Source organism: Mytilus californianus, unplaced genomic scaffold (genome assembly GCF_021869535.1).
Source record: "Mytilus californianus isolate M0D057914Y unplaced genomic scaffold, xbMytCali1.0.p SCAF_20, whole genome shotgun sequence".
Lineage (NCBI taxonomy): Eukaryota > Metazoa > Mollusca > Bivalvia > Mytilida > Mytilidae > Mytilus > Mytilus californianus.
In genome coordinates, this window is record NW_026262669.1 from 10573773 (window position 1) to 10586599 (window position 12827).

The window sequence follows — 12827 nt, forward strand, 5'->3', positions numbered from 1 at the left end:
ATGTCACACTTCAGTGATTTCTAAAGTGATATTGATGTCACACTTCAGTGGTCTTCAGAGTGATATTGATGTCACACTTCAGTGGTCTTCAGAGTGATATTGATGTCACACTTCAGTGGTTTCTAAATTGATATTGATGTCACACTTCAGTGGATTTCAAAGTGATAGTGTTGTCGCACTTCAAAAAACCTTCATTTAACCATTTTTAAATAAGTAGGCATTTGCACATGTCTAGGAAAGATTTATAAAACATTTAAAACAAAAAAATCCTTCATAACAATCTTAACAACATTTCTCAGCTATTATAATCATACATAAAATAGCACATTAGCAAGTTGAAAAATGAAAATATCACTGTTAATGCATATAATGATTAACAATGAGACAGCACATCCACATGGAAGACTGGTTTATATAGCACTTATACTTGTCTGGTACCCATCGAGAAACAAATCTAAAAAAAATACAATAAATTGCTATATGATATTTTTGATTAAACATGGAAAATCTAAAATTATTTACTTATTGTTTAAGTTAGTTGTCATCCAATTGGTAGCTTGAATATGCTGGCTTTTTTATTTTGTGTTGTAAAGTCGCCAGTAAAACTGCATTTGAGTCAATTCATTAATGACAACTTTTCATCTATTAGATTTTTATTCCTTATATATTATCAAAACTTAAGAAGTTTAAATAAGAAAAGGTTTTGAAAATGCAGGTCACTCAAAACCAGTTATATGTCTAGAAAAAAATAACTTGGTACTTTTTCAACCAGCACTTTGAAATGGCCTCTATCTCAGAACTTCCTCAATAAGATTTGTTTCCCCTATGATATATTGTCATAGTGCCTATCAATAATAGGTTCACATTTCACATCAGTATCATTACTTCTACAAACCAGTCACTTGAGGATATTTTTGTGATTGCGAAATAATTATAAAATAACTAATCGAAGAATTCAAATAGAGAAAAATATTCAACAAGTAACCAAACAGCACATTAATTCACGAATGCGCATAGCTCATAAGTTAATTATCAGTGTTGTTCGTTCACGAGTTGAATATTTTTAGATATTTGAATTCTTTGATTAGTTATTCTTTTTATTACATTGGCAAATGGCTTTTTTTCTAAAATGAAAGTAGAAAATGTAAGGAACTATATCTTGTTCTAAGCCTTCACACTTTGTTGTTACCGATGTCATGACAATGCCTATTGTTGTATGACGTCAGAGGAGTGAAATAACCACGTTTATTTCACATGTGAAATTGTCGGTTTTTATTTCACTGGGAAATCAATGTCATTCATTGCAACCATTGTAATAGAAGAAAATATCCACTATGACACGTTTACAATACTAAAACCGATAAATTCACGTGGTTATTTGCAATCCTGTATTTTGTATACACACCTGATTAATATATCACTTTATATTGTTTCTCTTCTTTTCCTCTTCTATGGAATCTATAGAATCTGGAGAAAAAACAATACAGATTGTCAACATATGAGCTACGTCACACTGAAATTGACACTATGTAATAATTTAGTGTATGTATACATGTACATGTACAAGACTTTGATTGATTTTTAAACTTTCAAATATGAAATAAAAGATAAATGATGGTCTATTTTGTGGGTTCTTATATCAACCCATTTTTCAAACAGTAACAGACTTTGCATAGAGAACATTTTAACCCGAAACAGGTCAACACATGTATTGATATTCATTTGAATAATGACGATTTTATATCATAGTTTATCCTATCTATAATTTTTGTAATTCTTTATTTTTTCGGTTTTGACATTTTTACCCTAGTTATAGATTTTTGTCTGTTCATTTCTTTTGTGCATTCAGATATATTGTTATGCTGATGAGTTATTATAAGCTTCTTTTATGCTGTAGTTTGTCATGGTATAGATCTAAGTATAGATTAATTTAATTTTTAATGATAAGGTTGCATTGCATGAAATTGTTAATTTGTTCTCGTCCTGAATATGCATGAAATATTTGCCACTGAGCGTTAAGCAACTAACAATCAATAAATCAATCATATAAATATAAAATAACAACTTCTTATTTTTATATTCAGTACCGAGTAGATGTATATTCAAAATAAAGTCCATACCAACAGAGACATTGTCATAATCATGTCCGGTAGCTGATTTATCTGGACTCAAATTGTTCAAGTTTACGTTCAAATTCTCTTTAAACAGAAAATCCTTTTTACTGGGAACAAATTCTTCATAACCATTATCTTCTGCAACCACGGCAACTGTTTATCATAAACAAAAATCATATATTCACTTATTATTAGCAGATATAGATATAATTACAACCAACATAGATTAAAGAATATAACAGCCTTCAAAATCCAGGGGTTGACATGGATATAATTACAACCAACAAAGATTAAAGGATATAACAGCCTTCAAAATCCAGGGGTTGATATAGATATAATTACAACCAACAAAGATTAAAGGAAATAACAGCCTTCAAAATCCAGGGGTTGATATAGATATAGTTACAATTAACAAAGATTAAAGGATATAACTGCCTTCAAAATCCAGGGGTTGATATAGATATAGTTACAATCAACAAAGATTAAAGGATATAACAGCCTTCAAAATCCAGGGGTTGATATAGATATAGTTACAATCAACAAAGATTAAAGGATATAACAGCCTTCAAAATCCAGGGGTTGATATAGATATAGTTACAATTAACAAAGATTAAAGGATATAACTGCCTTCAAAATCCAGGGGTTGATATAGATATAGTTACAATCAACAAAGATTAAAGGATATAACAGCCTTCAAAATCCAGGGGTTGATATAGATATAGTTACAATCAACAAAGATTAAAGGATATAACAGCCTTCAAAATCCAGGGGTTGATATAGATATAGTTACAACCAACAAAGATTAAAGGATATAACAGCCTTCAAAATCCAGGGGTTGATATAGATATAGTTACAATTAACAAAGATTAAAGGATATAACAGCCTTCAAAATCCAGGGGTTGATATAGATATAGTTACAACCAACAAAGATTAAAGGATATAACAGCCTTCAAAATCCAGGGGTTGATATAGATATAGTTACAATTAACAAAGATTAAAGGATATGACAGCCTTTTCCAATCAGGAAAAATCCATAATTCTCTGTTTACAATCAAATAGAAATTCCCATTTAGTTGTTTTATTGTCTTTTAAGTGAGCAACCATTTAAACTCAAGGGTTGGGTTATTGTAATTTGTCTAAGTCAGAAACATTTTTTTTTCAAAATTTAACATTACAAGGTATGGGGAAAATCTGCCCCCTGAAGTAAAATGGTCGTTCTCTAATTAATTTTTTTTGTATGAAAAAAAGTATGACTGTATTTCTAACATTTGGATGAAAATTAACCTAAAAAATTTCAAAATCAGACAGGTATTCCCTTTTAATATTTCTGCTCTTATATATTTTTTCTTTTTGTATAATTTTTAGCAACCTTCTTTCTAATTTTGTACTTCATACTTTAATCAAGTTCTGAAAAAAAAGTCTGGAAAATGACAAATTTTAATGACAGGTTTAATTTTTCGCTAATTTTGCTTTGAATACAAAACGTGAAATTTTCCTGCACCTAAATTCTATCGTCACTGAAAGTCACAAGAAAGGAATAGAAACGAGAAAATTAAAGCATGCAAACTGTTTTTCATTTAAAATGGCGAAAATAGACCACTTTACTCAACATACCATTGGCAAGGTTTGGGTTTCCAAAATCAGCATTGATATTTTTAATGGTGGTATACCGATCGTCAACACCTTCAGCTACAGATGTACAGGAGGGAGGTCTATCTGTACAGTTGTTATGGCAACCATCTGTTGATGATGATGTTGTGAAGTTTGGATTATTTATTCCTGATATTTCTGCAAGAAAAAAACATTATATAAGTATGTCATATCTACTGAGGCTAATATATTTCTTTTCAACATGTAATACGGTGGATTTGTTATTATTCATTGGATACCAATTTTCGTGGATTTCATGGGTACAGGTGAACCATGTAATTAAATGTTCAATGAGTAACAATAGGTTTGTATGCAGACTTCAGCAAAACCACTAAATTAAATATTCACAACAATGCAACTTAAATATAGATATCCACGAAAATAAATGAATTCACAGTAAACCTTGTATTTATTTAAGGGCTATTCCAGAAAAAAATGTAGGGGGGGGGGGGGGGGGAGGGGAAGGCACTTTATATTAATAATACATGGATGATGGGTATTAGAGCTACTTTTCACACTTTAATGCACTATGATTCTCAATTACAATTGTCTGGGTGGCAGGTGCTGAAACAAACTGCCTTCCAACCCCCCAACCCCCATACATTTTTTTCTGAAATAGCCCTAATATAAAAATAAGGAGATGTGGTAATATTGTCAATGAGACTACTATCCTCCAAATATTAAAATGTGAATGTAAGCATGTTTGGTTAATAACCTTTTTTTCCTAAGAGCTTAAAGTAACTACTTATCTTTTTGTGAGCAGACCTAGCAGTTTAAATTTTTTTTTGTAGGACTTGCTGAGCAATTCAAATATTCCAAATTCAACTGTTGAGGTGGAGATTTTTTTTGAGAATACCATATACAGTGGTGGTTTTTGCTTCTGTAGTGATTTGTAGGCAATCCCAATCTTTCTCTTTCAATGATCATGTGGTGTGCGCGTGTCAAATGTCACTTACCAGATTGTGAATTAGAGAAGTGAACAGAATTCAGGATTTCATTTTCTTTTTTTAACCTGCTCATTCTTCTGTACATGTAGACTCCTACAAACAATACTATCAACAGAAACAAAACAATCATTACTGTCACTATGGCAACAGCTGGATCTGATTCTTGAGGGGCCGTCTCAGAAGGTGAAATGATATGTCCTACTGCATCTCGTCCTGAAAGAAGAAAAAGTCTCATTATTTGAAGTTGGGTTGCTGTCTCATTGACATAAATTCTTACATCTTTTATATATACATATATCAGTTTTTCAAATATTTTGTGTAATGTTTTACCCTGAAAAAAACAGACTGGTTTACTAAGTACAGAATGTTGTCTTCTGCCATCTTGGATTGTCAAATAGCAAAACACAATACCTTTAGATTTTCAATCAAGTCAACAAATTTAAATGCAGGAATGCAATCCACTAATGTAAAAATAAGAAGATGTGGTACGATTGCCAATGAGACAACTCTACACCAGAGACCAAATGACAGAGAACTTTACAAATATAGGTCACTGTACGGCCTTCAATAATGATTCAATAATGAACAAATTTATGTGGTATATCTATATCTTATAATAACTAATATGTTTGTTTGATTTCAATTATTCAACTTGGGGTACTAAGACAAATGTAAGAGGAGGTAACTCAGAAATTGTATAATTCATAAAGGAATCTACAGGAATATTTTCTATTTCATGTTATAGCAGGAACGAAAGCCCCAGTTTTTTAATTTGATATTCTAAAAATATTTTTTAAAGAACTATCTTCTCATATATTTTTTCAGAATTTGAACTTTTAGATTGTAGATTATCGTTGATCATCTCACCGAGATTGATTTTCTCGCTTGAGCCGGTACGGCGAAAGTGAGAAAAGCAATGGAGTTGAGATGACCAATGATAATCGGTTTATCGCTATTTTACCTATGCCAACGTTGTCAATGAAATTGACAACGCCACATGCCCCTTTAGTTTCTAGCGATAATTTTTCATACCACTCTACTATGCTGAGAAAGGAAATTATCAGTCAGTAAGATCAAAGGAAAATTTCGTAAAATAGCAATAATACCTTCTATTCACCTAATTATAATGATGCCTTTCTCTAACAATCCTTTCCATCATTTTTTCATAATAAGCCCGGTAACTTATCTGTTTTATCATATTTTTGAACATATCTCAATACATATTACTTTTGGCAAAATATGAAAAGATTCTATCGTTTTCATTTATACTCCCTTAAAGGTCTAGGATAAATTACTTTCCTTGAAATGTCAGTTAATTTCAGATGACAGTTCTTCTCTGTACTCTTAATTGACATAGCATTGTAGATTAGGGTTACATTCCTAATCTTCTGTTTACACATACCTATACATCCATACACTGGATTGCACTCCTGTTTTTCTGTACACTGACATTGCTTAGCACAGTTTTCTCCATAATAATCTGTAGTGCAGGCTGTAAACACAACAAAAAACATTGATTATAGTTCATAAACTGAACAATATCACAAGAAACCAATATTTATATTCAAATTGTACAGACACCTGTCTATTGTTGATGACTGTATGTAGAGACACCTGTCTATTGTGTATGTAGAGACAACTGTCTATTGTTGATGATTGTATGTAGAGACACCCGTCTATTGTGTATGTAGAGACACCTGTCTATTGTGTATGTAGAGACACCTGTCTATTGTGTATGTAGAGACACCCATCTATTGTGTATGTAGAGACACCTGTCTATTGTGTATGTAGAGACGTCTGTCTATTGTGTATGTAGAGACAACTGTCTATTGTTGACGACAGTATGTAGAGACATCTGTCTATTGTTGACAACTGTATGTAGAGACCCCTGTATGTAGAGACACCTGTCTATTGTTGATGATGACGACTGTATGTAGAGACACCTGTCTATTGTTGAAGACTGTATGTAGAGACACATGTCTATTGTTGAGGACTGTATGTAGAGACACCTGTCTATTGTTGATGACTGTATGTAGAGACATCTGTCTATTGTTGACAACTGTATGTAGAGACACCTGTATGTAGAAACACCTGTCTATTATTTACGACTGTATGTAGAGACCCCTGTCTATTGTTGACAACTGTATGTAGAGACATCTGTCTATTGTGTATGTAGAGACAACTGTCTATTGTTGATGACTGTATGTAGAGACACCTGTCTATTGTGTATGTAGAGACAACTGTCTATTGTTGATGACTGTATGTAGAGACACCTGTCTATTGTGTATGTAGAGACAACTGTCTATTGTTGACGACTGTATGTATAGACACCTGTCTATTGTTGATGTTGACGACTGTATGAATCACTTTAGATACCTTAGGATTATTATTGTTATGGTTTGTTGTCTCATTGACATATATCCCACATATCTTTATCATTAGTTCAGATACTTTGTGCAATGTATTCCCCCCTAAAAACAGACTGGCTTACCCTTTATGGAGACTTTCAGTACTTTTCATGAATCTTCAATGTATTTTGCTTACTGGATACCTAATATCTAATATATCTGGGATACTAAGTGCAATGCAGTGCAATAAAACATATAAGTCATGTGAAAAAAAAATTAAATGGAGAATGTGACCATGGGACACAGATCAATTGCATATACCATTATAAAGGGACGTAACTCAACATCAATTAAAGTGATGCCACCCAAATTCCAAACTTGATCTGAGTTTTATAATAAAAAGGATTGTGTATAAGTTTCATAACATTTGGTTGAGGCAAACTTAAGTTAGAGAACGGAAACCATTTTGCGATGTACATATGGAAGGATGTACAGAAAGACAAGGTTAACACTGGCGAGGGGCATAAAAATAGAGATCATCTGACTTACTTTGAGACCATGTGACTTACTCTGAGATCATGTGACTTACTTTGAGAACATGTGACTCCCATGTAACCAGGTAAACATTTACAGAAGCCATCACTTGGTCGACAGTATGCTTGGTTCTCACAGTTACATGTGGTATTGCATCCTATACCATACTTGCTCTTTGGACATTCTGTTTGATGAATAAAAAGATTATAATCACCTGGTCCTCACAATGGAAAATTAATAAGTAGTTTATATTTTCATTTTTCGTTAACAAAGTTTATTATTACACAGCTGATTATTAGGTAGGAGTAGGAGGGAGTGTCATCCCGAATTCCACAAAAAATATAGTATTCTTTCTCGAAAAAAAATTATCAATTTTCCAAGTCCTGACAGGTGTAAATCCCAAATTACCAAGAAAATAACTTTATTGCTAAACGGACCTTAGCAGTTCATACATACTCTACAATTGGTGGCAGATTTTGCACAATGCTCAAGTTCAAAATAGTTCAAGCCAAATTTACTCATGCAATATAACTGCCCTGATAGTCAGCTTGTTCTCTTTTATGTCATGTGACTGGTAGATTGTTGTCGCTTTTATGTCATGTGACTGGTAGATTGTTGTCACTTTTATGTCATGGGACTGGTATAGATTGTTGTCATGTGACTGGTAGATTGTTGTCGCTTTTATATCATGTGACTGGTAGATTGTTGTCGCTTTTATGTCATGTGACTGGTAGATTGTTGTCACATGACTGGTAGATTGTTGGCAACAACATTCATTTGGTTCAATCTTATCAGGGGTTTTACACTTAAAACTATAGGTGAGAAACAAATTCCCCTTTTGCCATGTTCGTTAATTGACAATATTCATCCACTCTCTCAAGTCAAATGTCTAATACTGAAGTATCTTGAACAAAGAAATGTTATAAACCATATCAAGAATATTGAGTACAATGGGAACATAGATGGAAACAAAGTAAGTGTTGAAAATGCTATAGGGTTTATTGTTTCTTCTAGATCTTATGTCTTATGCACAATTTATCAAATGCCTAAAACATGAACACAAGTTTGTAATTGTGTCAACTTGATTTCTTTACTCCAGTCATGTTTTACATACCAATGTGTGCCATGAATCCTGCACTTTGGATATAATCCCTGGGGATTTATGGTCAAAAATTTCCTGACCACTGAAATTTGTGACATACTTTGCTCTCTTTGACTGCTAATTATCCAAATATTTCAGGCTCTTGCCATAACCAATCTCTCTTACTCGGAATGTAACTTAGCCATTGTAGATCGACTTAATCATATTGGTTAAACTTCTTGAAATAATACGAAAAACCATGTCAATATTTTGCAATAGGAAATTTTGTATGAAACGAAATTATTAGTGCGATTACCGGTAACAGTAACAAACAAAATCCAGAAATTGTCAATTTTTTTAAATAAAAAAAATCCAGCAGGGATGATTTTAGCATTATTGGTGTACGGTGTACAGGCGGGGATGAAAATCTACCAATGGATTTTAATTGGCCTAACAAACTGCCATTTCTAAACAAGAAATTGGATCTTGAAAATTAATTACCAGCTTGACAGAAATCTCCTCTGAAGCCAGGTAAACAGATGCACCTTCCTAATTTATAATCACATAACCCTCCATTGTCACACTTAGGACATTTATCTAAACAGTCAATGCCTGCTGTTCCTTTAGGACAAACTGAAAGAAGAAAATGAAAGTAGTTAAATATTTGTATAACAGTCTATTACGTTGTACCTTTAGGACAACTTGAAAGTAGAAAATGAAAGTAGTTAAAACATTTGTCTAAACAGTCAATGCCTGCTGTAGCTTTAAGACAAACTGAAAGTAGAAAATGAAAGTAGTTAAAACATTTGTCTAAACAGTCAATGCCTGCTGTAGCTTTAAGACAAACTGAAAGTAGAAAATGAAAGTAGTTAAAACATTTGTCTAAACAGTCAATGCCTGCTGTAGCTTTAGGACAAAATGAAAGTAGAAAATGAAAGTAGTTAAAACATTTGTCTAAACAGTCAATGCCTGCTGTACCTTTAGGACAAACTGAAAGTAGAAAATGAAAGTAGTTAAAACATTTGTCTAAACAGTCTATTCCTGCAGTTCCTTTAAGACAAAATGAAAGAAGAAAATGAAAGTAGTTAAAACATTTGTCCAAACAGTATATGCCTGCTGTACCCTTAGGACAAAATGAAGGTATAAATGAAAGTAGCAACTATTGAAACATTTGTTGAAAGCCTATACCTGCCAAAAACCAAAGTACAGTGAGCTGTCCAGCATTTACAATTAATAGGTGGATTTCTTTCATGTGGCCACTTATTATTAGCGAAAGAACCAGCGAGCATTTTTTTCACCAATAAATAGGATAGGACATATCTCCATAATAGGATATAACTTTTGTGAAAATAATATTTCAAGCTGGATTTATTTAGATTGACACCTAGAAACGATTAATCACATTTCCAGAATATCTGGAGAGGTTGAAAAATGCATTTCCCAAAGGATGAATCTAAGGTTTTCAGGATAGTATCCAAAGTTGTTGTATGTCACTGGGTTGCTGTCTCAATGAAGTCTCCTTTTATTCACCCCATGGTTTTAATGTCATTTTATATGTGACCACTTACCCTTCTGACAGGTATGTCCAGTATAACCAGGTGGACAGGTAATAGCCAGGCACTGACCAGTGATGTGGTCACAGAACTGTCCTTCATCGCACCATGTACATTTCTGTTGACATAAGTTACCAAAGGTCCCAGCAGGACAAACTAAAACATGTTCAATGTTATTCAATTAACATGGGAGTTTTTATATAAGGATAAACATTGATGTTTCTGTCTGACCAGTAAATCTACATTTGTAACTACTTAATTACTGTTATTCATTAAATGGTGAACTTTGTTATTCTCCTTATAAGCTTTATCTTTAAATTGTTATAAAAAAACACTCTTGCAATTAACTTTTCTTTTTTTTCACATGATCTTTTCAAACTTTTCAGTGATTTAGGAAAAGTTGTATTTTCGTGGATATTTGATTTCATGGTTTATCCATGTGTACTTTGTGGAACATTTATATTCATGGTTAATCTATACCCACAAAATCATGGAAAATCAATTTACCTTTAGAACAATGTGATCCTATATAGCCAGGTCGACAATGACATTCCCCTGTCACAGGGTCATATGATCCATCACAATCACATAAACAATTTACCTTTAGAACAATGTGATCCTATATAGCCAGGTCGACAATGACATTCCCCTGTCACAGGGTCACACAATCCATCACAATCACATAAACAATTTACCTTTAGAACAATGTGATCCTATATAGCCAGGTCGACAATGACATTCCCCTGTCGCAGGTTTACATGATCCATCAATTCCACAATCACAAAACTTCTGACAATTTTCGCCCCATCTACTCTGTGGACATTTACTGTCACAATGAACTCCTACAATAGAAGAAATCTTAATTAATCAATATTTGCACAAACACATTTACTTATGTTTAAGATTAATTGATTGTTGATTGCTTAACATTGTGATTAAGAAAAGTTTTAAAATCCCACCAGCAAAGTTTATCTAAAAATGTTTATATATTTTTTTAGGCCTTTTTGGTTCTTTTACCCTAAAACATTTCATGTTTTGGGTTTCCAAACTTTTGGTCTCAAGCTTAACATATGAAGGATTTTCCACAAACCCATATTGTATGCCTGGAAATCATATAATAATATTTTTTTAAAACTGTATCAATATGGTTTTAAAAAACTTTATGTTACCAGATTGGACAAGAGTTTTCTCCTCTTTACCAAATAAGACAAGGAGTTGTCTCCCTTTTACCAGATTGGCCAAGGATTTGTCTTCCCTTTACCAGATTGGACAAGGAGGTGTCTCTCCTTTAACATGATTGGACAATGAGTTGTCTCCCCTTTAACATGATTGGATAATGAGTTGTCTCCCCTTTACCACGGGACAATGAGTTGTCTCCCCTTTAACAGATTCATTTCAGTTGTCCATACTACTTGTAAGCTTGATGCATGCAAGATTTGATACACCTTTTTATAGTGCAAGTTTTAATTGTCAGACTGCTTGGTTTGGATGTCTCGGTCTTTTACTCTATCGATCTTTTTCACAGTAAATGTTCCTCTATCAAGGTTTGCCCTCAGTATATATTACACATTGTTGTTTACAATGACTTATTAGCTTCAAGCACAAAAGCATGTGAAAAAAATTGCAAACACATTCCATAAAAATAATCAACTTTGTCTAACATTCCCACCTACCATGCCATCCAGATTTACAAACACATCGTCCAGTGCCTGCTTCACATGACAAAGAGTTCTGTTTCTCACAGGAACATTTCTGTCCGCAGACATAACCAAACATCCATTGCTAAAAATGTTAAATACATAAGTCAAAATTACATAAATGATTTCAATTGCTATTTTACTAGGAGTTACTACAGATGTAAAAAGTGAGAAGAAACTGCTTCACCTTCCAGAGCACCAAATTCCCCTACTAACTCAACTCCTTACTGCTTCACCTTCCAGAGCACCAAATCCCCCTACTAACTCTGCTTCACCTTCCAGAGCACCAAATTCCCCTACTAACTCAACTCCTTACTGCTTCAACTTCCAGAGCACCAAATCCCCCTACTAACTCTGCTTCACCTTCCAGAGCACCAAATTCCCCTACTAACTCAACTCCTTACTGCTTGACCTTCCAGAGCACCAAATTCCCCTACTAACTCTGCTTCACCTTCCAGAGCACCAAATTCCCCTACTAACTCAACTCCTAACTGCTTCACCTTCCAGAGCACCAAATCCCCCTACTAACTCTGCTTCACCTTCCAGAGCACCAAATTCCCCTACTAACTCTGCTTCACCTTCCAGAGCACCAAATTCCCCTACTAACTCTGCTTCACCTTCCAGAGCACCAAATCCCCCTACTAACTCAACTCCTTACTGCTTCACCTTCCAGAGCACCAAATCCCCCTACTAACTCAACTCCTTACTGCTTCACCTTCCAGAGCACCAAATCCCTCTACTAACTCAACTCCTAACTGCTTCGCCTTCTAGAGAATCTGAGTCTATTTTTTGGTGGGGTTCTGTTACTTAATGTTCATTATTTTGTATAGACGTGTAGACTGTTGTGTGTCTTTAAGTTTTTGGGGTGTTTTTTGCCTGTATTTTGTATAGATGTGTAGACTG

General features: G+C 33.6%; 1 protein-coding gene and 1 long non-coding RNA gene across 2 annotated transcripts in view; one reads left to right on the plus strand and one right to left on the minus strand.

Annotated features, from left to right (window-relative positions):
- Positions 1-12827, minus strand: part of LOC127731748 (multiple epidermal growth factor-like domains protein 10) — a 455295-nt gene that overhangs the window by 425329 nt on the left and 17139 nt on the right. Inside the window, exons 13-16 of the mRNA XM_052240586.1 lie at positions 11901-12009; positions 10923-11069; positions 10243-10383; positions 9176-9307 (exon numbers count right to left, since the gene is read on the minus strand). Of these exons, the coding sequence (XP_052096546.1) occupies positions 9176-9307; positions 10243-10383; positions 10923-11069; positions 11901-12009 (529 nt within the window). The remainder of the gene's footprint in view (positions 1-9175; positions 9308-10242; positions 10384-10922; positions 11070-11900; positions 12010-12827) is intronic.
- LOC127731770 (uncharacterized) overlaps positions 1-12827 on the plus strand; it is a 243318-nt gene that overhangs the window by 168746 nt on the left and 61745 nt on the right. The window lies entirely within an intron of this gene.